The sequence below is a fragment of the Aspergillus neoniger genome, assembly GCF_003184625.1.
Source record: "Aspergillus neoniger CBS 115656 unplaced genomic scaffold BO87scaffold_21, whole genome shotgun sequence".
NCBI lineage: Eukaryota > Fungi > Ascomycota > Eurotiomycetes > Eurotiales > Aspergillaceae > Aspergillus > Aspergillus neoniger.
This window is the reverse complement of record NW_020291149.1, coordinates 101,719-120,944: the sequence shown is the minus strand read 5'-3', so window position 1 is coordinate 120,944 and position 19,226 is coordinate 101,719. Positions and strand designations below refer to the sequence as shown.

At 53.1% G+C, this 19,226-nt stretch overlaps 5 protein-coding genes across 5 annotated transcripts; 3 read left to right on the top strand and 2 right to left on the bottom strand.

The window, feature by feature from the left end:
* Positions 1-80: 80 nt before the first annotated feature.
* Positions 81-1,609, bottom strand: BO87DRAFT_377600 (uncharacterized protein). Its single transcript, XM_025623590.1, has 3 exons — positions 1,478-1,609; positions 1,091-1,286; positions 81-884 (listed from the first exon to the last, which is right to left on the bottom strand). Exons 2-3 carry the CDS (start codon positions 1,265-1,267, stop codon positions 357-359), a joined length of 705 nt encoding a protein of 234 aa, XP_025478464.1. The 5' UTR covers positions 1,268-1,286; positions 1,478-1,609; the 3' UTR covers positions 81-356.
* Positions 1,610-1,980: 371 nt separating this feature from the next.
* On the top strand, positions 1,981-4,016 carry BO87DRAFT_361317 (uridine kinase family protein). Its single transcript, XM_025621584.1, has 8 exons — positions 1,981-2,290; positions 2,369-2,496; positions 2,591-2,735; positions 2,788-2,830; positions 2,887-3,000; positions 3,048-3,089; positions 3,143-3,374; positions 3,458-4,016. The coding sequence occupies exons 1-8, from the start codon at positions 2,120-2,122 to the stop codon at positions 3,939-3,941; spliced, it is 1,359 nt and encodes a 452-aa protein (XP_025478463.1). The 5' UTR covers positions 1,981-2,119; the 3' UTR covers positions 3,942-4,016.
* Positions 4,017-4,190: 174 nt separating this feature from the next.
* On the top strand, positions 4,191-6,723 carry BO87DRAFT_416855 (pre-rRNA-processing protein ESF1). The gene is made up of 2 exons (XM_025626775.1): positions 4,191-4,366; positions 4,451-6,723. Exons 1-2 carry the CDS (start codon positions 4,300-4,302, stop codon positions 6,568-6,570), a joined length of 2,187 nt encoding a protein of 728 aa, XP_025478462.1. The 5' UTR covers positions 4,191-4,299; the 3' UTR covers positions 6,571-6,723.
* An 823-nt stretch (positions 6,724-7,546) lies between these two features.
* Positions 7,547-11,608, top strand: BO87DRAFT_89747 (uncharacterized protein). Its single transcript, XM_025629660.1, has one exon. It carries the CDS (start codon positions 7,744-7,746, stop codon positions 11,377-11,379), a length of 3,636 nt encoding a protein of 1,211 aa, XP_025478461.1. The 5' UTR covers positions 7,547-7,743; the 3' UTR covers positions 11,380-11,608.
* Positions 11,609-11,844: 236 nt separating this feature from the next.
* iml1 (GTPase-activating protein IML1) lies at positions 11,845-17,635 on the bottom strand. Its single transcript, XM_025623589.1, has one exon. The coding sequence runs from the start codon at positions 17,531-17,533 to the stop codon at positions 11,978-11,980; it is 5,556 nt and encodes a 1,851-aa protein (XP_025478460.1). The 5' UTR covers positions 17,534-17,635; the 3' UTR covers positions 11,845-11,977.
* Between the last annotated feature and the right edge of the window lie 1,591 nt (positions 17,636-19,226).

Genomic DNA, 19,226 nt, shown 5'->3' with positions numbered 1-19,226 from the left:
GGCCCTAACCCATAGCTTGACATTGCTGCAGGGTAGGCAACTGCAACGTGGTTAATTACTAGGTAACCATGGGTGTGATACGAATAAGCCAATTGAAGAACCTGTTGGGTCTGTTTCGATTGCTAAAATTCAATCCGTTCCGCACACAAAACTGTCGGCAGAGATCAAATGCTAAGTCATGATATGTTATGTATCCCCATATTGAACCGTAGATGTTACAAGAGGGCCGTTGAATTTGACACCTGCTGGTAGCCTGCACCCAAACGCCGTGCTCAAATGGTGAACGAAGAAATTCGTGTGGTGATACGTGAAATAGAAATATTATGTACCAGGTGATCGCAGATCGAATCCTGGATTTATGAGATCATGGGGTCGATATCCCCATCATTGGTCATTACGGTGTCGTTAGAGCCATTGTGGGTAGCACTGGTCGAACTGGCCATGGGATTACTGTTGTGGGTGTTGGGGTTATCGCCCAGTCCGAGGTCCAGCTTCTCGGGTATATCCTTCTTAGCCTCCCGGGCTTTCTGTTCGGCCCACGCGCGCAATTTGACCAGGTTGCGTAGCCGGGCCTCTTTACGAGCGCCTTGATTCAGCAGGATGGCTTCGTTGACGCGGTTGGCTATGTCCTTACGAAGGTCGGGGTGTAGTAAAGGGGCAAGTGACGGGGACAGGCTATCCATCGGGAAGATCAAGAGCGCAAGAGTCCTCTCAAGATCCTCAAGGAACTGTGGGTTGGTGGGTGCCCGCGGTGCGAGTTGCGAGGTCGCAAACTCAAGGGCAGGGCTAATGTCGCCATCGGGGGAAGAGGTGCATGAGCGAATCAACTCCACTAGCTGCAGTCGCAGCAAGGCGAAATGTAAAGGGGCATTTTCATCTAGGATCTAAGCCGGTCAAGTCAGCAAAATGCTTTGAAATGAATGTGATGACAAGTAACGGCATGATTATGTCTTGCTGCTCATACTGAGGACTGAAGATGTTTGTTTATCAACAAACCCCAAAAGGGATGTTCTGAGTGGTGCATGAAACGTCATATAATCCTTGCAACATGGGTGGGTGGGAAGGGGATGAGATAGGAGGAGTGTCTTACCTGTGGGTTGAGCTCATTGATCTTCTCAATGGCAACTTGGATATTCCCAGAATGGATTGCAGTACGAATGTCAACTCTTTCCTGAATCGACTCGATATCTGCTGTGGGTTGGATGTTGGCCTCTAGTGCGAATTTCTTCGCAGCAGCTGGGTAGCCGTTGGTGATTAGGTAATCCATGACTAGATAATTGATATCACTTTAAGAGGACAGTCAGCATTTGAAGTCCATCTGGCAAATTTGTAGATGACAAGGCAAAGTCAAACGAAGGGTTCAGAAACACAAGTCAATATATTCTCCTCAGTTGTTTTTCAGAGAGATTCCCAACTTGATTTCAAGGTACATCATGCTATCGTGGCGCGCGACGGAAAGGTGGGGTAAATCACTCACGTTTTGGATGGTTTCACCTCCTCGACCTTCCGTTCGAACTGATGCCATGTTGGCGTCGTCGAGGAAGAGGGAGACATCTGCTTCCTGTTAAAACCAGGCAACCACGCGGCACACACGGCATGTCAGGACGCATACGTAATTGGCAGAGGACATGGTGAAGAGCTTAGTGGATGCGGAATTTCGCAGTAGGATGTCAAGTGACCTGGTAGCGAGCAAGAGGCCGTCTGTGAAGATGGAAAGCTTCGCAGACGGGAGCCATTAGGATGCTCGGGGCAAAAGAGTGAGTGAAGAGAAGAAGAGAGAAGAAGAAAAAGAAACGGCGGGAAGGAAGAGCTCTATTTAAAGGAAGAAAAAGCGGCGGGTGTTAGGTCACGTTCACCAGCAAAAGCCTAAAGCCGCAAGCGAAGGTCACGGCCCCGCCTAGTCCCAATTGGGGCAAGCGCCGATCACTTGGTCCCTTTTGGAATTGGAGTGTATCGCCGAAGTCTCTCTTATCGGTTCCAAAGCTTGTGTCGCCGGCGCTTCTTTGCTGCTGGTCGTCCTAACTGAATTTTGCTTTTGTTCCCCCCGGTTATGATCAGGCCGGCCTGTCATTAGTCCCCTTCGTTTCGGCAGGTCAGTTCTTCGGTGAGGGTCGGCAAGATGCAGTCAATCTCCCCTGTATACTCGTCCGCGACAGACAGGCGCTACTCTCCACCATGGGCGGATTTGAGTATTATCGGTATCGCAGGCAGCTCCGGCTCCGGCAAGACCTCGGTGGCCATGGAGATTGTGAAGTCCCTGAATCTTCCCTGGGTTGTGATTCTCGTAATGGTATATGCGACCGCTTTCATAATTGTTTAGCCTAATAAATCCTTCCACTTCGTGTTCTCTAACGGCGGTGTGGTATAGGACTCCTTCTACAAGAGCTTGTCCCCAGAGGATCATGCCAGAGCCCACCGCAATCAATATGATTTTGACTGCCCGGAGTCTCTGGACTTTGATGTCCTGGTACAAACGCTAAGGGATTTGAAGCAAGGGTACGATCTATGAGTCTCTTGTTGTAGTTTCTGGTGGGGCACGTGCCATATATGGAATATATGGAAGCTGACAGGGTTTCTTCAACCTATCTAGAAAGAAAGCAGATATCCCCATTTACTCGTTTGCAGAACACCAGCGTCAGCCTGAAACGAGTACCCTGTATTCCCCTCGCGTATTGATCCTGGAGGGTATTTTGGCCTTGCATGACCCGAGGATCATGGAGCTTTTAGATGTCAAGGTAAGTTCCGCCCGTCCTTTAGATCCGAACCGTCGCTCATGTTATCCACTAGATCTTTGTTGAAGCAGACATGGATGTCTGTCTTGGGCGCAGAAGTCAGTTTATCCTACTACTCAACCGTTTGGTACTGCTCTAATGGAGAGGAAGCTAGTCATGCGCGATGTTCGCGAAAGAGGAAGAGACGTCGAAGGAATTGTCAAGCAGTGGTTCACTTATGTGAAGCCCTCATACAAGCAATACGTTGAACCCCAACGAGCTGTGTCTGGTATGTACGATTTCTCTATAAGCTGTATCAGGTCTGACAAGCTCCAGACATCATCATTCCCCGTGGTATCGAAAACCGAACTGCCATTGGTAAGAGTATCTGCTCCTTCTCCCTTGGATCAACACACTAACTTCGGCTCAAGAAATGGTTGTGCAACATATTCAGCGCAAGCTTGATGAGAAGTCAGAGAAGCATAATGCAGAGCTCAACCGACTTGGTCTCATCGCCTCGGAAGAGCAATTATCTTCTAACGTCTTGATGATGCCTCAAACACCGCAATTTGTTGGCATGAACACCATCCTCCAGGACCCGGCAACGGAACAAGTTGACTTTGTGTTCTACTTCGACCGCCTTGCCGCTTTACTGATCGAGAAGTGAGTTAGCCTGGGCATCGTTGTACTTTGCGCACATCGCGTGGCTTTGTCAAATCGTAGCTTACATGTTGTTTACTGCACAGGGCTTTGGATATGACCAACTATGTATCACAAGCAGTGGATACACCTCAATCGACTAGCTATGAGGGCTTGAACCAAGCTGGTGTAGTGTCTGCCGTCGCAATTCTTCGCGGAGGCTCTTGCCTCGAGACCGCGCTCAAGCGCACCATACCTGACTGCATCACCGGTCGTGTGCTGATCCAAACCAATGAAAAGAACGAAGAACCCGAGCTTCACTACCTTAAGCTCCCTCCCAATATTGAGAACCACGAGAACGTCATGCTCCTCGACCCTCAGATGTCCAGTGGAGGTGCTGCTCTAATGGCGGTCCGTGTTATGATTGACCACGGTGTCCAAGAGGACAAGATTATTTTCGTGACCTGCGCTGCAGGCAAGATCGGACTGAAGCGACTGACCACAGTGTTCCCTGGAATTAAGGTTATAGTTGGTCGCATTGAGGAAGAGCGCGAACCTCGGTGGATTGAAAAGAGATATTTCGGCTGTTGAGTCACGGTAAGGGTCTAAGCGTGGAGTATATGAGCTGTGAAAAAGGCCTATATATATGCATCTCACTACATATACATGATATAATGAGAAAAAAATCTATATAACACAATTTGAGCATGTGTAGCCACTAAATCAGACGACGGAGTTAACCTGAACCTTCGGAGAAACGCACGGACCACATCCAAGGCTCGCCGAAGAATCTTTGGTTCCGCCGCCAGAAAATTATCCATGATCATCACTTTTTCAGCAATCACCTTAACCAGACGATCCACTCTTCTTCTATTACCAGAGGGTGACGAACTACTTATGCTATACATTCCTATTTGAATAAAACTTCATTGCCGACAGGCGTGCCACCATGCCTGACCACAAAAAGAAAGGCAAGAAGGCCGGCGCCGCCAAAAATGATTCCGGCTCGGTGATCAGTACGTACCTTACCATCAATTCATTCTAATCTCTCAAAGCGAGAATGTAACACATAACTAATCTATTCTCTTTGCTGCAACTAGCCGACCCTAGATTCGCCAACATCCAAACCGACCCTCGCTACCGTCTCCCCAGCAAACGCCAAACCCATGTTAAGCTCGACAAGCGTTTTGCGCACATGTTGCGCGACAAGGATTTCTCCCGCAACGCCGCAGTCGATAGGTACGGCCGGAAGCTCGCCAGTGACGACACCAAGAAACAGCTCGAGCGATTCTACCAGCTGGACGAGGATGCGCAGGAGGGAGAGGAAGATGAAGAAGAAGGCGAGGACGAGGAAGACGATGGTCTTGAAGACGCCAGCGTTGCAGATGACGAGGAAGTGCTTAGAGAGCTGAGAAAGGCAGAGTCGTACGACCCGGCGAGAGATGGAGGATTCGACGAGTCTTCATCCTCGGAGGAGGAGAGCTCCGACGAGGAAGATGAGGACGAAGAGGAGTTCGAAGGTTTCGGCGAGGAGCTGGAATATCCTGATAAGCAGCGGGCGGATGTGCCTACTGGGGATGTTACGGATCGCATTGCGGTGGTGAATTTGGATTGGGATAATATCCGCGCGGAGGATTTGATGGCTGTCTTCTCCAGTTTTGCGCCGACTGGTGGGAGGGTGTTGAAGGTCGCTGTTTATCCCAGTGAGTTTGGCAAGGAGAGGATGGAGAGGGAGGAGACGGAGGGGCCGCCTAAGGAGATCTTTGCGTCGAAGAAGGGTGGTTACTCCGACTCTGAGGATGAATTCGATTCTGATGAGGAGGAAGAGAAGATCAAGCAATCTATGCTGAAGGAGGATAAAGGCGAGGAGTTCAACTCGACACAGCTACGGAAGTATCAGTTGGAGCGCCTGCGTTACTTCTATGCTATCTTGACTTTCTCGTCTAGGGACGTTGCAAAGCACGTCTACGATTCAGTCGATGGTGCTGAGTACTTGTCTAGCGCCAACTTCTTCGACCTCCGCTTTGTGCCTGAGGACACTGACTTCTCTGACGATACGCCCCGCGACGAGTGCACACGCATCCCCGATGGGTACCAGCCGAACGAGTTCGTTACCGATGCGCTGCAGCACAGCAAGGTCAAGCTGACCTGGGATATGGAGGATAAGTCGCGCAAGGAAGCTCAGGCTCGGGCCTTCCGGGGTAGTCGCAAGGATATCGACGAGAACGACTTGAAGGCTTATCTGGCTAGTGATAGCTCCGATGATGAGGAGGATGAGGGTGGTGTGGAGATTGTTGATACTACGCGCGGGGATGGGGAGACAAAGAAGGTGTCTAAGAAGGAGGAAGAGAAGCAACGTCTCCGAGCTCTACTTGGTCTTGGTGCGGAGCCTACCCCTTCGTCCAAGTCCGATGGTCCTGTTGGTGAGATGGAGGTTACCTTCACTTCCGGTCTGGCTGGTGGCCCTAAGGGCGACAGCATCTTCGAGAATGAGCCTGAGAAGGATGAGACTACGATCGAAAAGTACATTCGCAAGGAGCGTGAGAGAAAGAAGCGCAGAAAGGAGAAGCTCAAGGCCACCAAGCGTGGTGAGGATGGCGAGCAGGAGGATGATGCCGCTGATGCCTCGGATGCTAAGGAACAGCCCCAGGAGGACGACTTGGGCTTTGACGATCCCTTCTTCGACGACCCTAGTGGCAAGGCTACTGCTGCTGCTCGTCGTAAGGAAGAGAAGCGCAAGAAGCGGGAGGAGCGTGCAGCGGAGGAAGCTGCGGCCGCAGCCAAGCGGGCGGAGCTGGAGCTGCTCATGATTGACGACAACAACAAGCCTGGCATCAAGCACTTTGATATGAACGAGATTGAAAAGGCGGAGAAACAAGCTCGCAAGAAGAACAAGAAGGGCAAGAGTAAGGGCAAGCAAGTTGAAGCTCCCAAAGACGACTTCGAGATGGAAGTCACCGATCCTCGTTTCGCTCGACTCTACGAGAGCCACGAGTTCGCCATCGATCCCACCAACCCCCGATTCAAGGCGACTTCGGGTATGAAGGCTCTGTTGGAGGAGGGTCGCAAGCGACGCAGGGATCGGGATGATCATGCAGACGAGGAGGATGCTCCTCGTGAACAAAAGAAGAAGCAGAAGAAGAGTGCGTCCAAGGAGGGCGGATCGGATGATCTGAAGAAGCTGGTCGAAAAGGTGAAGCAAAAGACCAAGCGCAACTGATTGGCTTGTACTATATTTAGTTGACTACCTACTACCCCTACTACTTCTCAGCTATCATGAAAGCGTCATCACTGGGATGACGATGCAGATACCATTGGCTAAAAGGTTCTTGTGTTTAATTTGAGAGATTTTGAGCGTCTGCCTATGATTTGGACGGCAATGTCGTTGTTTGTTCCTTGTGTACCCCTGCGCTGTAGCTTGCCGTATTATTATTCGACCTATCGCTGTGGCTCTCATTAGTCCAAGCTACTTCCCCCCTGATTCCACCATGTATAACCCATGACGGGCGTAGGCGAGTCATGACAGACATTGTATAGATCCGGCATTCACGGAGGAAATCCTGGTGAATCAGAGTTGGGTTGAAGGGCGTTGGAATCCCGACTGGCGCAGATTCCCGCCCAAACGCTGCCTAGCCCATGCAACATGAGGTGATTGTGTGACGGATTGGGCCGTGTGCAGGGGGGCAGTCGAGCGCTGACAGGCCCAAAAGGCCGTGAAGTTGCAGGCGATCGGCCGCGATGAGATGAGGCTGAGATCATGTGCGGTACGGCCAGCTTCACCGCCCTTTCGGGAACTCGTCGCTGTTTCTTCCCCAATATTCCCCTCCTCCTCCCTCCCTCCCTCTTCTCTTCCCTTCCCTCCCCCCCCGGTCCTGCCAATTCATTCCCACTTGTTTGCGTCTCCCTCCGCAGTGGGAAGTCGCTCTAAATTCATCTGGATCGATTGGCTTCGATTGCATCCCCAGTGACTTAATTCTTTCCGGCCCATTTGGCGGCTGACTAACCCCCTTCTGGACACGGGCAGTCACTACTACCACTAGTTCACTACTATCACTTCCTTTTCCGACTACTTACTTTGCTTCACTTACCACTCCTATTACTGTTTATCCCCCCCTGCAAGTGGGCGTGTCTGGCCTCCACAGTGAAAGAAGGCCCCCCCCCGGTTCATTCCTTCTGGATGGCTTGATCATGGTTGGCATTCGGCGGGATTGAACGATGGGTGCTGCAGCTCATTCTAGTATATCTGTCTGAGTGTTGGTTTCTTGCCTTGATTTCCTAGCTTAATTGTTTCTTTTTTGTTTGCTTCTCGGCTCGAGTGCTCGACCCCTCCTTCATCAGCATTCTCTCACTGGCCTTTACTTCCTGCAGGCCTGCCTTATTTCGAATTGCCATCATGCTGGGTCGACTGTTGAGCACTGCCGCGGCTACTCTAAATCCGGCGACTTACAACGCCAAAAACGCTCACCAATTAGAATCCGTCACGGAGGAGGAACATACATCTGGCTTACTATTCCCCGATGCTAGTCTCCTCCGACATTCCCATACGCACGCATATCCGCTGCATACGGCCTACAATTCCCCGAACGCTTCTACGGCTGGTGCCTATGATGATCGCGGCGGTGTCGAGTTGGACCCGCTGAAGGATTTCCGGGTGATAATTGCACAAAATGCATTGGGAGATCGAGATGCTTGTGTCCTGTTGGACACACGCGCCAGTTCGCAGGATCAGACTTCTATGGGACTTGGGTTGGAACCTCAGGTGTTCGACAATACCACCGGTGCGAGACATGCCCGTACGGTTTCGAATCTCACCCGTGGGCCACGGCGGGGCTACTTGTCGCAGTCGTCAGCCGCGGAGCCAAGCCCACTTTCTATGGCCGCGGAGGCACGGAGGTCACCTCCCATGTCGTCTGGCGCTTTCATGAGGGCTCGTGGTCGTAGTTCCACGCTATCGCCGGTGGGAAGCTATCATGAACCTAGCCACCCTCGCTATGCTGCGGACTCGAATGATACCGGTCTTTTAAATTGTATTTTCGGCAGCAGTGCGTTTAGCTATAGGGGGTCATCGACGAAGATGCATATCATCTCTGCCGATGATGAACCTGGCAAAACTGCACCTACATCTCCTGCAACCCGCAACTCTCTGTCGCGCGCGTATACAACTGGAAGTCAGTCAGCCTTTACAAGCACCAGCCGCGGGAATGAGTCCAGACCGCCAGCAAAGGTTACGATACTCCTGACTAGAATGTTCAGCGTCCATCTACCCGAAGGTGGTGAGACGTCTCCGGATGGCATGAACGCGGCTGGTTCTGTGAACCAAGACTCACTTCCGAACAGCGGTTTTCCTTTTCCAGACGTCACGAAGCGTCGGAAGATCAAGGAGAAAAAGACACCGATGTATGCTGTGGCAATTACTATCCAGATTCCGCTCCTCTCTCGGAACGCAGGGCGACCGGCCTCACGGTTCAATGCCCAGGGTCCGGACTCTCCCAAACCGGGAATGTCGTGCTCTTTGGACTCGGACTACCGTTTCCGTGGGGGTTTCCTCGATGACAGTTTGTCCCTTGCAAGCCCACCTGCGAGCCTGGATGAGCGCATTGATCTTCTGGTTGATCATTGGGATGTAATAAACCGCACCCTGTCACACTTGGAGAGGCTTTCGCGAAGAGAAATCCTTTTTCTGCTGAAGAAGGTAGATTCCTCTTCAGCCATGCATCCAAAGCCAGCTAAACCCCCAAACATGCAACGAACAAACCAAACATTTGTCCACCTGCCTGCGAATATCTTGGCCGTAAATTCCAGGCTACGAGACGAAGCGATCCGCAGCAGCCGTCGCATTAGCACGGCGTTGCAAATGCCATTCGTCGTAACCGGCCAGAATCGGTGGGGTGTGTGGCGTGAGGAAGGCCGCTCCATCATTCGCAGCATTGGAGATAAGGACCACAGCTTCTTCTTCCTTGTTCTTATTACAGCTTTCCTGGGTAACCATACTGAGTGGCTCAATGCCCTTGGTCCCGAGTGGTACCGACGGAGGCATTATCTGCAGCAGAAAGCCCAGCAGGATTCTGACCCGCTTCTTGCTCACCGCACTGTCATTATATCGCCTGACAAGATGACGGCGCGGAGACTTATTTTCCTACTTGCAGTCTTTCTTCCACCGAAACAGCGTTTCGAGCCTCTCCCTTCCCCTATTAGGCCGGGCACCGCGGCTTCCACCAGGGCCATTTCTCAGAGCCCGCCAAATGTCCCGGTTCTGCGGCAGGAGTCCCTGCGGAGAGTGATGGAACGTCGATCTCGCGCACAACGCCTCACTCTTAGTGAAAGAGAACAGCACCAGCGGTCCGTGAGCGTTTCGTCGTGCGAGACGGCGCATCGTTCCACGGATGAGACCGAGCCGTCGGTGACACCGGACTTCACTACCATGCGCCGGGGATCCGACGCTCGCTCCATTCGAGCATTAGGCGTGCCCGTTCACGCCAAGGATATGCGCGCCAGGACTACGAGTGCGGCGACAACATCAACCACCACTCCTGGTAGTACTGTTCCGGTCCCTCACTTTGCTTCTCAAGGCCGCTCTGAGCGCGCAGGGTCGGACCAGGCAGTGGCTGATGGGCCCGACAGCCTCGCGTCGGAAACACTACTGAGGAGTCTCCAACGAAGCGAAAGCACAAACACTAGTGCGAATGGCAGTGTACCATCTGCTAATGGTCGATGGGGCAACATATTCTCCGGTCTGTGGAACGCCCGCCAGGAATCGTCTACTGGTGACAGCGAATCTGTGGCACCAACTGACACCCGCAAACGGTCCGTGTCAGCGTACACAAATCCTCCGAGGCGCCCTCCTCCCACTCTGAGTCAGATGGTCAAAGAGGCATCGCTCGGACCTACCGAAGTCTCCCCGAAAAGCGCAACCAGCAACCACATTTCCATTCCGCAGGCTTCAAATACCCACCATGGATATGAAGACGACGATGCCCCGGATGAGGCTGCGGCTACGGACCAAGCACGAGAGTCGTCGCTGAAGTTGTCGGTCCGAGGCGATGATGGCATTGTTGATGTTGATCTTCCTTTGCCCGGGTTCGTCTCGCTTTCTTCATCTGGCGATTCCACAATGGCATCACCGAAGAAGACACGAACGTCGGTTACTAGTGTTGACGCCGTAGCGTCTACGCACAGCAGCACATCCGGCTTTCCCTCTACCTTGAAAGACAGTGATGGACCTAACATGAACGTTGCTGGCTGGCTGAAGAGCTTCCATGATGACTTCTTACTTCAAGCGGTCCGGCCCTATAATGGGCTCGAGGCTGACATCAAGCGTGCCATGCAAGCAGAACCGATGTCAAGCCAAGCCGCGTGTCTTGATGCGGACGGATCCGGACGATGGGTTGATGTTGCGACCACTCTCATTGCGGATGTGCGAACCTTCACGGTGAAGCGGCTGCGGCTACGTCGTAAAGTCGGGAGTGCGTCTTGGCGCAACACATCGCCTTCGTTCTCTCCCCAACCAGGCACTCCTCGTCATGTCTCCGGCGGCTCGGCGTCTGCGTCGCAGCTGACCAGTTTCTTTTCTCAAGCTACTGCTTCCAGCAAATCGTCCGCTAGTTCTTCATCTGATGGGTTTGGCTCAAGTGATGTAGAAGAACGCTTTGTGGAAGAGCACGTGATGGATTTGGATGGCACGCTGGTAGACGCTCTAGAACGAGTTCTCGCTCAGAGCGGCCCTTCTTCAATGGTACACTCCCGGGCTCCGTCGCCCACGCGCACTCGGCGCACTGAGGACAAGCATATGTCAGACGTGCTGAGCCGGGACGAGATGCGCCCAGTGGAGGTTCCTCGGACCGAGTGTCGCAAACTTGTCTTAAGCGCACTCGACGAGGTCGTTCGCAGTGTAACGGCGGAACACTGCCGAGAAGATGAAGGCGAACTGGGGCCCACAGACCGGGACCGCCGGCGAGTACAGACAGGAGGTGATAACACGTTACGCGAGGGCATTCGTAAATGGCTCCTTGATGTTGAAGAGGCGTGGTAGGCCTGTTGTGTAGTTGGGGCGGTCTATGTTTGGGATTCATTATTACTTTTCTCTTCTCCCTGTTTTTACCGGGGGGTGCCCTTATACAGTTTTGTTTTCATTTTTGCGCTTTGATATCATCATGATACCCATGTGTTGATTATAGTTTCTCATTCGCCCAAGCATACATTTGACCGCACCCATGCCTGCCTCCTTCACCTTGTATCTCACTATGTAGATAAGTCAGAACTATCAGTTATAGATAACTACTGAATAACATAACAAATTTCAATACTTACTTCATTGACACCTCCATCCTGAGAATCTTCACCTTCCGTTCGACTATGATCAACAACAATATTCACCACACGCATTTGCGCAATTACCGCCTCTCCGTCATACAGCCCTCGAAGTTATCGTACTTATTAGTAGTAATGGAATGGAACACATCACACCATACTCGCCCTATACACGACGAAAACACACGCTATATCAATCATATAATTCATTCAACATAATTAGCCATAGATTACGATTACACAATACATCCATCCACACATCATCCCCAACAATCCCACCAACAACATCCTTATTACATACATACAGACATACATACATCCTACATAACCGGCCTCAACGCTCCACTTCTCGGACTCCTCCCCTCATCCCTCGACGCCCTCGCCCGCGACTCAATCGTCGGCAACGTCCCATTATGCGACGCCCTACTCATCAGCCCAGGTCCCGGGGCGATTCCCAAATGCGGATGATGGCTGACCACACTGGCGGGCAACTCCAACGACGGGATAGCGGTATCCAACAACGCCGTAGGCTCGACGCGCGTACTCGTCGGACGAACATGCGACTCGCTATAGAACTGTTCAAGACGGATAGGGTCCCGACAGAAGTCCTCGAAGTTGGTGAGGATGTGTTCCGGCGCGCGGTAGAAGTTCGAGGAGTCGAGACTAGCTGCGGCGGCGGCGGTGGAGGCGGGGAAGTGGCGTGGGCTGTTGGTGATGCTGGTGCTGACGTCGTGGGGGATGGGGAGGATTGTGGGACGGGTGAGCGGGGAGAGGCGCGGGGAGGCGCGATCGCCGGGGTCGTAGGTGCCGGCGCGGGTGCGGTGCTGTTGCTGCTGCGGGTCGCGGTCGCGGTCGAGACGGTCGCGACTGGTGGCGGCGGCGCGGGTGCTGACGAGGCGGTTGGCCAGGAAGAGGAAGTCGCCGTCGTCGGTGATTTGGACGAGGAGGCTGCCGGATCGGTGGATGTATTGCGGGTAGCGGTAGTCCGGGATGCCCCAGGAGTAGGAGACTTCGACGTCGGCGGGGAAGGCGGAGCGGGCTTCGAAGTCGAGGACGAAGTCGAAGCGCCGGAGGAGGGCTTTTTGGTAGTAGTGCCGGTCTGGAGGGGAGGGTTGGGTAAGGGAGGTTGGGGTGGTTGAGGAGGAGGTTGATGCTTGGAAGAGGGATGGGAGGGGGCCCTTGGGAGGGGGAAGTTTGAGTTGGACGCGGTAGGGTTTGCGGAAGGGTTGGGTTTCGTCGATGGCGCAGGCTTCGGCGATGGGGACTTGCACGAGTTTGAGACCGAATTTCTCGGCCGTTGAGGCCCAGGAGATGACGGCGTCTTCGATCAGTTTGGCGGTGGTGTTCATCCAACTGAGTTCGATGTGGAAGCAATTGTCGGGGTTGTGGAGGCGGTCGTAGTGGAGGTCGATGACCTCTGGGCGGTTTGATCGTTTGCGTGGATCGACGTCGTATTTCATGGTCTTGGATAGCATGATGGTGGCCTTATTCTTCCCCTTTGATGGTGTGTTTGGGGCCGGCTGAGCGGCCTCGTCTAGACTTTCTGACCGCGAGTGGCTGATGGGCGAGTCGCGAGGGTTCTCTCCGGTTGGTGTCGAGGCAGCTGGCTTGTCGGCCCGGATTTGAGGGAACCAGCTGCCGCGAGACTCTGGGCGAGTGGCCCGGTATTCGCTGCAGATTTGGTAGAAGTAGTTGCCATCGCGGAAGTTGTGGCGCCGCTCTACGTGCTGGAAGAGGCCGTGCTTCAGCAGCTCGTTGCCGAAATCGACTGCCTCCTCGCGGCTGTCGATGTCACGGAAGTTTTGGAGAAGCCAGGTCGTCAGTTCGAAGCCGATGAAGCAATTGTAGTGCAGACGCCAATGCCACCGTCGATCCATCATCCGGACGCCCTTCTCGCCCTGGATCAGTTGTGCCAACGTTGTCAGACTAATGCTTGATCGCTCCAGCAGCTCCGACTCCGGCAGCAGCTGGGCCGGAGAATTGTCCAGGCCGGGGTCTGTAAGGATGATTCGATCCAGTTCAGCTGCCACGACCTCAGAGGAATTTCGTGTCTGGTACATGATGTTCAGAGGATTCTGCTCCCGCTTCTTGCGGGCTGTGTCGAACAGCTTCTCCTCAGGCGGAACGTACTTGTGCCGCTGCCAGATATGCGTGAGCTGATTGATGCCGAGCAGATGGATCTCTTCCTCATTGTCTTCGTTGTATGACTGCAGTTGGCGGCGAGAGTTGACCTGCAAGTGCATCGGGATCAGCACATAACGCGCCCGCCAGAATTGCAGCTGCTGAGCCGGGCTAAAGAGGTACTCGCGATGTCCGGCCACGTAATTGTCTGCGTAGTTCCAGTTGTATTCTTCCAGTATTGGATCCAGTTGGATATTTTTGACTTCATATTCCGGGCTCAGGATCGTGCGCATGGCTGGTGAATACATAGTGAAGTCGTTGGTCTTGTGGGACGCCAGCATGGCCGAGTTTCTGTGGGTGTATCGAGTCACTTCGATCTCAGCCTCGTCGATACACACGAGCCGATGGATCGTGTTGCCCTTCGACAGGAACACAGTTGCCCCGTCTCGTTCCAGGCTTCGGGTATCGAACACGTTGGGTGCCTCGAGGGAATACTGGCCCGACACTTCAACAACGTTCTTGCCGACGACTATTTGGAACCCATGAGATAGACGTAGCGATATCATTTCACGTAGAAGCACGCCCCGTGTTTTCGGCGGCTCGACACCCTCCGCATCGTCGTTCGGGAACACGCGATAGGGAGTTTGATAGTAATCCGACGCCAGCTCGGTCGCCGTTGGGAACTCTTCCGTAGTCAAGGGCAGGATAGCAGGGGATTTCAAGCTCTTCCACTTGACGACGGCTACATGTGGAGGCCTCGGATACGCATGCTGCCAACGCCCAAACCAGCTGGTGTCTCGTAAGACGTCTTTTGGTGTATTGCAGGGATTTATGGACCGAACCCAAGGCGCCAAAGCCTTGGAAGGCGCGCTCTTGGATGCGTCCCGCGAGCTGCCATTGATCGTCACCCGTGGATGCGGCCTTTTGGCCCGGCCTTCATGGCGAGCTTCACCGGGTATAGGTATTTCAGTTGTTGTGGTTGAGTATGACTCGGTGATAGGGCGGTCGCCTTGCTCCGTATCATCCTCGGATGGTTGCTTTTGAGGAACCTTGATCTCTATGGGCCGCGAGGGGGTGATTGCTGAGCTATTATGAGATTGCTTCTGGGGCGTAGTTGGTGTCGTCGAGAGATCGATCACGGTCTTCGTGGACGCAGAATCCGATATGCTGAGAGAGTCCACACTTCGCGTATCAGCAAACATGCCCGAGGGTTTCTTCACGTTTGCTGTCGATTGCCCGCGAGCATGCTCGACGTTGACTTCCGTGCTCGCCTGAGCTCTGGGAGGAGTGGCACTCAGACCCCGCAGAGCAAAGCTGATCGTACGCGAAATCCGTGGGATTCGGGCGCTGGAAGAGGTCTTTAAAGCAGGCTTCTTCGGAGACACCGTTCGCGTAGGAACGGGTTTTTTCGGGACCGGGAGCGTGGCGTCAATCTTCCGGGGCGCGGAATACGTCGTCTGGGCGCGTTCGTTCGAATTGGTTTCATTTTCCCTCAAGCGAGTCACAGACCGAGCGGACAGTCGATCGTGTGCATTTGACACTTGCACTTCTGGCTCGCTGGGTCGCTTTTGCTTCGTCGGTTTCGGGCGCTGACGGCGCTTAGGAAACGGATGGAACACTCCTTCGTCATATTGGTCCATCCACGAAACCACCGACTTCGAGGATTTTCGCGACTTGGGCAACATCGCATCTTTGGAGCTTGCTATGTTCTGGAGAAATGGCTCGGGTCGAAGGCTGTCACTCAGCTGATGTCGGAAGGGCGAGTTTCGCTTGAAAGGCAAATTTCCTGGGCTTATATTCGCGGGACTCAAAGCCATCGCGTGATTTGACCTTCTTGAGATACCCTGTCCTTCAAGTAGATAAGGAATCGAAATGTTCGACTGTTCACTCTCCATGACCCCCATCATCTGGATCTCATACATCCGCACGCGCGGCACGAAGACCTTCGACTGCTTGGTGACAGTGAACGGAATTGGAGCGTTAGGATCCTTCTTCAGAATGCGGCGAGCCTCCCTGTACGTTTCAGGGTTCCAGTACGAAATGTCAAGCCAGTGAGGAATGCCGTAGTTCCATTCGTTATGTCGAGAAGACCAGGGTCTTGCGCCCATTCCAGGAAACGACTTTGGCGAGAGGTGCGAGCCCCTGCTGGCTAGACTTGCAAACGACAGACGCATTTCAGGCGAATAGCCACCGTCCTGAATGTCCCCTCCATACGAAGGGCTCTGTGTTTTCTGTGCCGGCTCGCGGTATTTGAACAGTGGCACGGAATGCAGCGGCATGGGACTCAGGCAGACCAAATCAATGGCAATACCTCGATTCGTCAGTGCTTCCGTTGTGGAAGCTAGAGACTCATATGACACCTCGAAGACGCCACTTCCTGGCGTAATGACGATGATCGATGTTCCCGTATGCACCATGTCGCGGTCGATATGATCATACGCCAGATGGGAAGATGCCAAATGAATTGCTTCGAGAATGTTCCCGCGAAGCGCAGTGCTGGGCCGTCCCGCAATGATGGCAGATTGGGCTCGAGGGGCCACCTTAACCCCATCGATGGTGGGCGTTTTGATGTCGTCTGTAGTCTTGAGGATCGATACGTCCCTCAGAAAGGTTCGAAAGTCCTTCTTCAGCTCATCTAGAATGGTGGTCCAGTGGCCACTCGCCATATCATTTACGACCACACGGTAAAAGTCCCTAGTTGGCGCACCATTTGGCGTGAAGTTGTTGTGCAAACTCTCTGATGTAAGACTAGAGGAGGGCCCAATGGCCGACGGATCATATTCCACGCGCGTAAACAACACAATGGTGACCAGATGTCTCGCGTCGGAATTGGCCCAGCGCTTGAACAACTCCGGCAGGAAGCCATTGATGACCCTACTAAAGAGAATATCCCCTGTACCTTCAGAGTCAAAGTCCCACATCTCTCTCGACATCTGAATGAAGAGGACATATTTGGCGGATTCGCTTCGAAAGACGGGAATAGTCTGCGGAGAGAAGAAGCCCGACAGGACCTTCTTGCCCCGAATGAAGATATTCTTGACCGTGGCCTTGATACTCCCCATGAACACGATCTTCTGGCCCTTGTAGACGATCTTCTCCGATAACTCTGACATGACCAGTCTCCACATGTCCGAACGGACCAGGTACTGATCGCGGAAGGAGATATCCACATGAGAGGCTGAGCATTGCGCACGCTCCACGATGGAGATGTGAACCGCGGAGCGGTTCTTGAACCCGAAGATGTTGGCGACGCTGCTTGTGACCGATAACTCGAGCTTCGGGTGACGGGTCTTGATCTCCTGTGGGAGCGGCTTGACGACGAAGAGACATCGACTCTGTAACGGAGTCTTAAACTTGGACATGGGGTTCGCCGGCAGCGACGAGTTCAGGTCGACATGACTCTCGCGCAGCGACCGGGCTCCCATGTCTGCTTTAGCGGCATAGGGGGCATCGCCCGAAAAGCGCGCGGGCAATATCTCAATGACATCGCCCACTTGCACGCCGGTGTCGCTGAAGGCGGCCTGGTTGAACAGGATCTCCTCCTTGGAGAAGGTCTCATCATGGACCCAGAGGGAGCATTGACGGCGGTCCAGTCCGGTGGATGAGAGTCGGGCTGCCTTATCATCGGGAGTGGAGGAGCGATCCCGGGGCGTGCCACGAGGAAGCTCGGCGGTGCGCGAGCTGGAAAGCGTGTCGATACTGGCGGCGCTCACCTGCCGCAGGTGCGAACGCTTCATTGGGCCCCGCAACGACATTCTTTAGCGTCACCGTCGCATGGTTGAATGACCATTGAGAGAAAAATCAGTCTAGCAATTAGCTAATGGATAAATGGTTTAATTGAGGTGATTGGGGCGCAATGGCACCGGGGTTAGCTGAATTGATGATTGATTATTGATGGATTGCTTTGATATGCAGTGCCCGTGACTTTCCCCACATCATGTGACAGCCTCCACATCCACCAGGGAAGGCGGTGTAGAGTCAGTCTGCCACACTCATATCACGTGTAATTATATAATCACCCACGTGAGCAGAGGTGACGTACGCCTGAGGCAGTTATGATGCCATAAAATATTCATGCCTCAGGCATCAAAACAGATCCTGCGAAGCATTTGGAAGGGATCGAAAATCTTCGGGGACCAGAAATAATCAAAACGAATTTCGACCCAAAGGCCAGCCCGAGCCGCCCTCCTCGGATCGAGTCCGAGATCTCCCTCCATCCGAAGATATGTTACGAAAGCACATTTTTCCTTTTTTTTTTTTTTTCTTTTTTTTTGTTGAGATCTACATGATAAGGCATACCTACTGGGCCAGAATTTTAGATACTGATGCGAGTCGCGCTGTGCACATGCCCAGATGCGCCTACGATCGCAAATTCCTCCTGTGCCCGCCGATACCAGCCGATGATTGGTCCCATCAAGCATGATCGAAATCTGAAGGGCATGAAATGATCCATCTGCCTTTCCCTTTCCCTTTCTCCCGAATGGCACGAGTCGTGCAGCGTAGACAGTCTAGACAGTAACGTCCGCCTTGTCATGCGTTGGGAGTCTGCACAACCCAATGCAGTAATAATGCAAGAAAGGAGTCAGCCGACGCCGAGGCAGGCAGCTAGCTGGTTGTGGAGAATGAACTAGTGACTTCGGAATGGTTCGAAACGGTGAAGGGCAGATGGATGGGCTGGCCCGAAGACGATCCATCCAACTTTCCACTGCGGCGGGAAAAAAAGTCCTCTCCAAAGGCAACCAATCGGCAATGATCAGGCCCGCGCGGTGATGGAGATTAACCGAACATCACCAATGAAAGGGACCGGAATGTGCCGCTTCCTCTGGGCGTGACGGCCTGGGATGGATGGATGGAGACCTGATAATGCAGTCGTCTGCACCAGTCAGTGCAAGACCTGACATCAACTTGTTGACAGACATATCTTGACCCAACTATAGGGGGTTTGTTTATACTAATGCACCCTGATACGCTGTCCTACGCTGTCTGATTTGCTTGTCTTGCGTATGCCAACAAGTATAATGGACAGTATTAAAGGTGACCAAGCAAATGGTGAGATGAGCAGGAGATTTCAAAAACTGGATGGTTTGGCTTGGCTCATTTTAGCGGCGTCGGGATTTGATCTTTGACATCGGGATCTGGACCCTATTTGGGTACGCTGGGGCCATGCGTAAGCCATGGTGGAGGATATTTCCCATCTGGGCCAGCAGCCACGCACTTGAACGGGCTTCCACTCCATTTTCCCCGTTCCTTCATTTGGCTCTGCTCCTCTCTCTCTTAATCTTTTATCGTGTTTCTAGCCCAGGTTAAAATCGTGGTTCACACCGTGGCGTGCTTCGGAACATCTCGCTAAATGGATAGGTCAGATTTAGATCAGCAGTAGTCAAACAGAAGAACCGCAAACCTGGACGCTATCGGGGCTAGCATGTAAACTAGCTGGCCCCATAGTCC

What these genes read in the sequence shown, in the direction of transcription:
- BO87DRAFT_377600 (XM_025623590.1), bottom strand. Translation starts at nt 1,267, where the DNA reads ATGGATTACCTAATCACCAACGGCTACCCAGCTGCTGCGAAGAAATTC. An exon ending in TCAATGAGCTCAACCCACAG is followed by an intron (nt 885 to 1,090) that starts GTAAGACACTCC and finishes TGACCGGCTTAG; the next exon opens with ATCCTAGATGAAAATGCCCC.
- BO87DRAFT_361317 (XM_025621584.1), top strand. Translation starts at nt 2,120, where the DNA reads ATGCAGTCAATCTCCCCTGTATACTCGTCCGCGACAGACAGGCGCTAC. An exon ending in CTAAGGGATTTGAAGCAAGG is followed by an intron (nt 2,497 to 2,590) that starts GTACGATCTATG and finishes CAACCTATCTAG; the next exon opens with AAAGAAAGCAGATATCCCCA. An exon ending in ACCCCAACGAGCTGTGTCTG is followed by an intron (nt 3,001 to 3,047) that starts GTATGTACGATT and finishes GACAAGCTCCAG; the next exon opens with ACATCATCATTCCCCGTGGT.
- BO87DRAFT_416855 (XM_025626775.1), top strand. Translation starts at nt 4,300, where the DNA reads ATGCCTGACCACAAAAAGAAAGGCAAGAAGGCCGGCGCCGCCAAAAAT. An exon ending in TGATTCCGGCTCGGTGATCA is followed by an intron (nt 4,367 to 4,450) that starts GTACGTACCTTA and finishes TGCTGCAACTAG; the next exon opens with CCGACCCTAGATTCGCCAAC.
- BO87DRAFT_89747 (XM_025629660.1), top strand. Translation starts at nt 7,744, where the DNA reads ATGCTGGGTCGACTGTTGAGCACTGCCGCGGCTACTCTAAATCCGGCG.
- iml1 (XM_025623589.1), bottom strand. Translation starts at nt 17,533, where the DNA reads ATGTCGTTGCGGGGCCCAATGAAGCGTTCGCACCTGCGGCAGGTGAGC.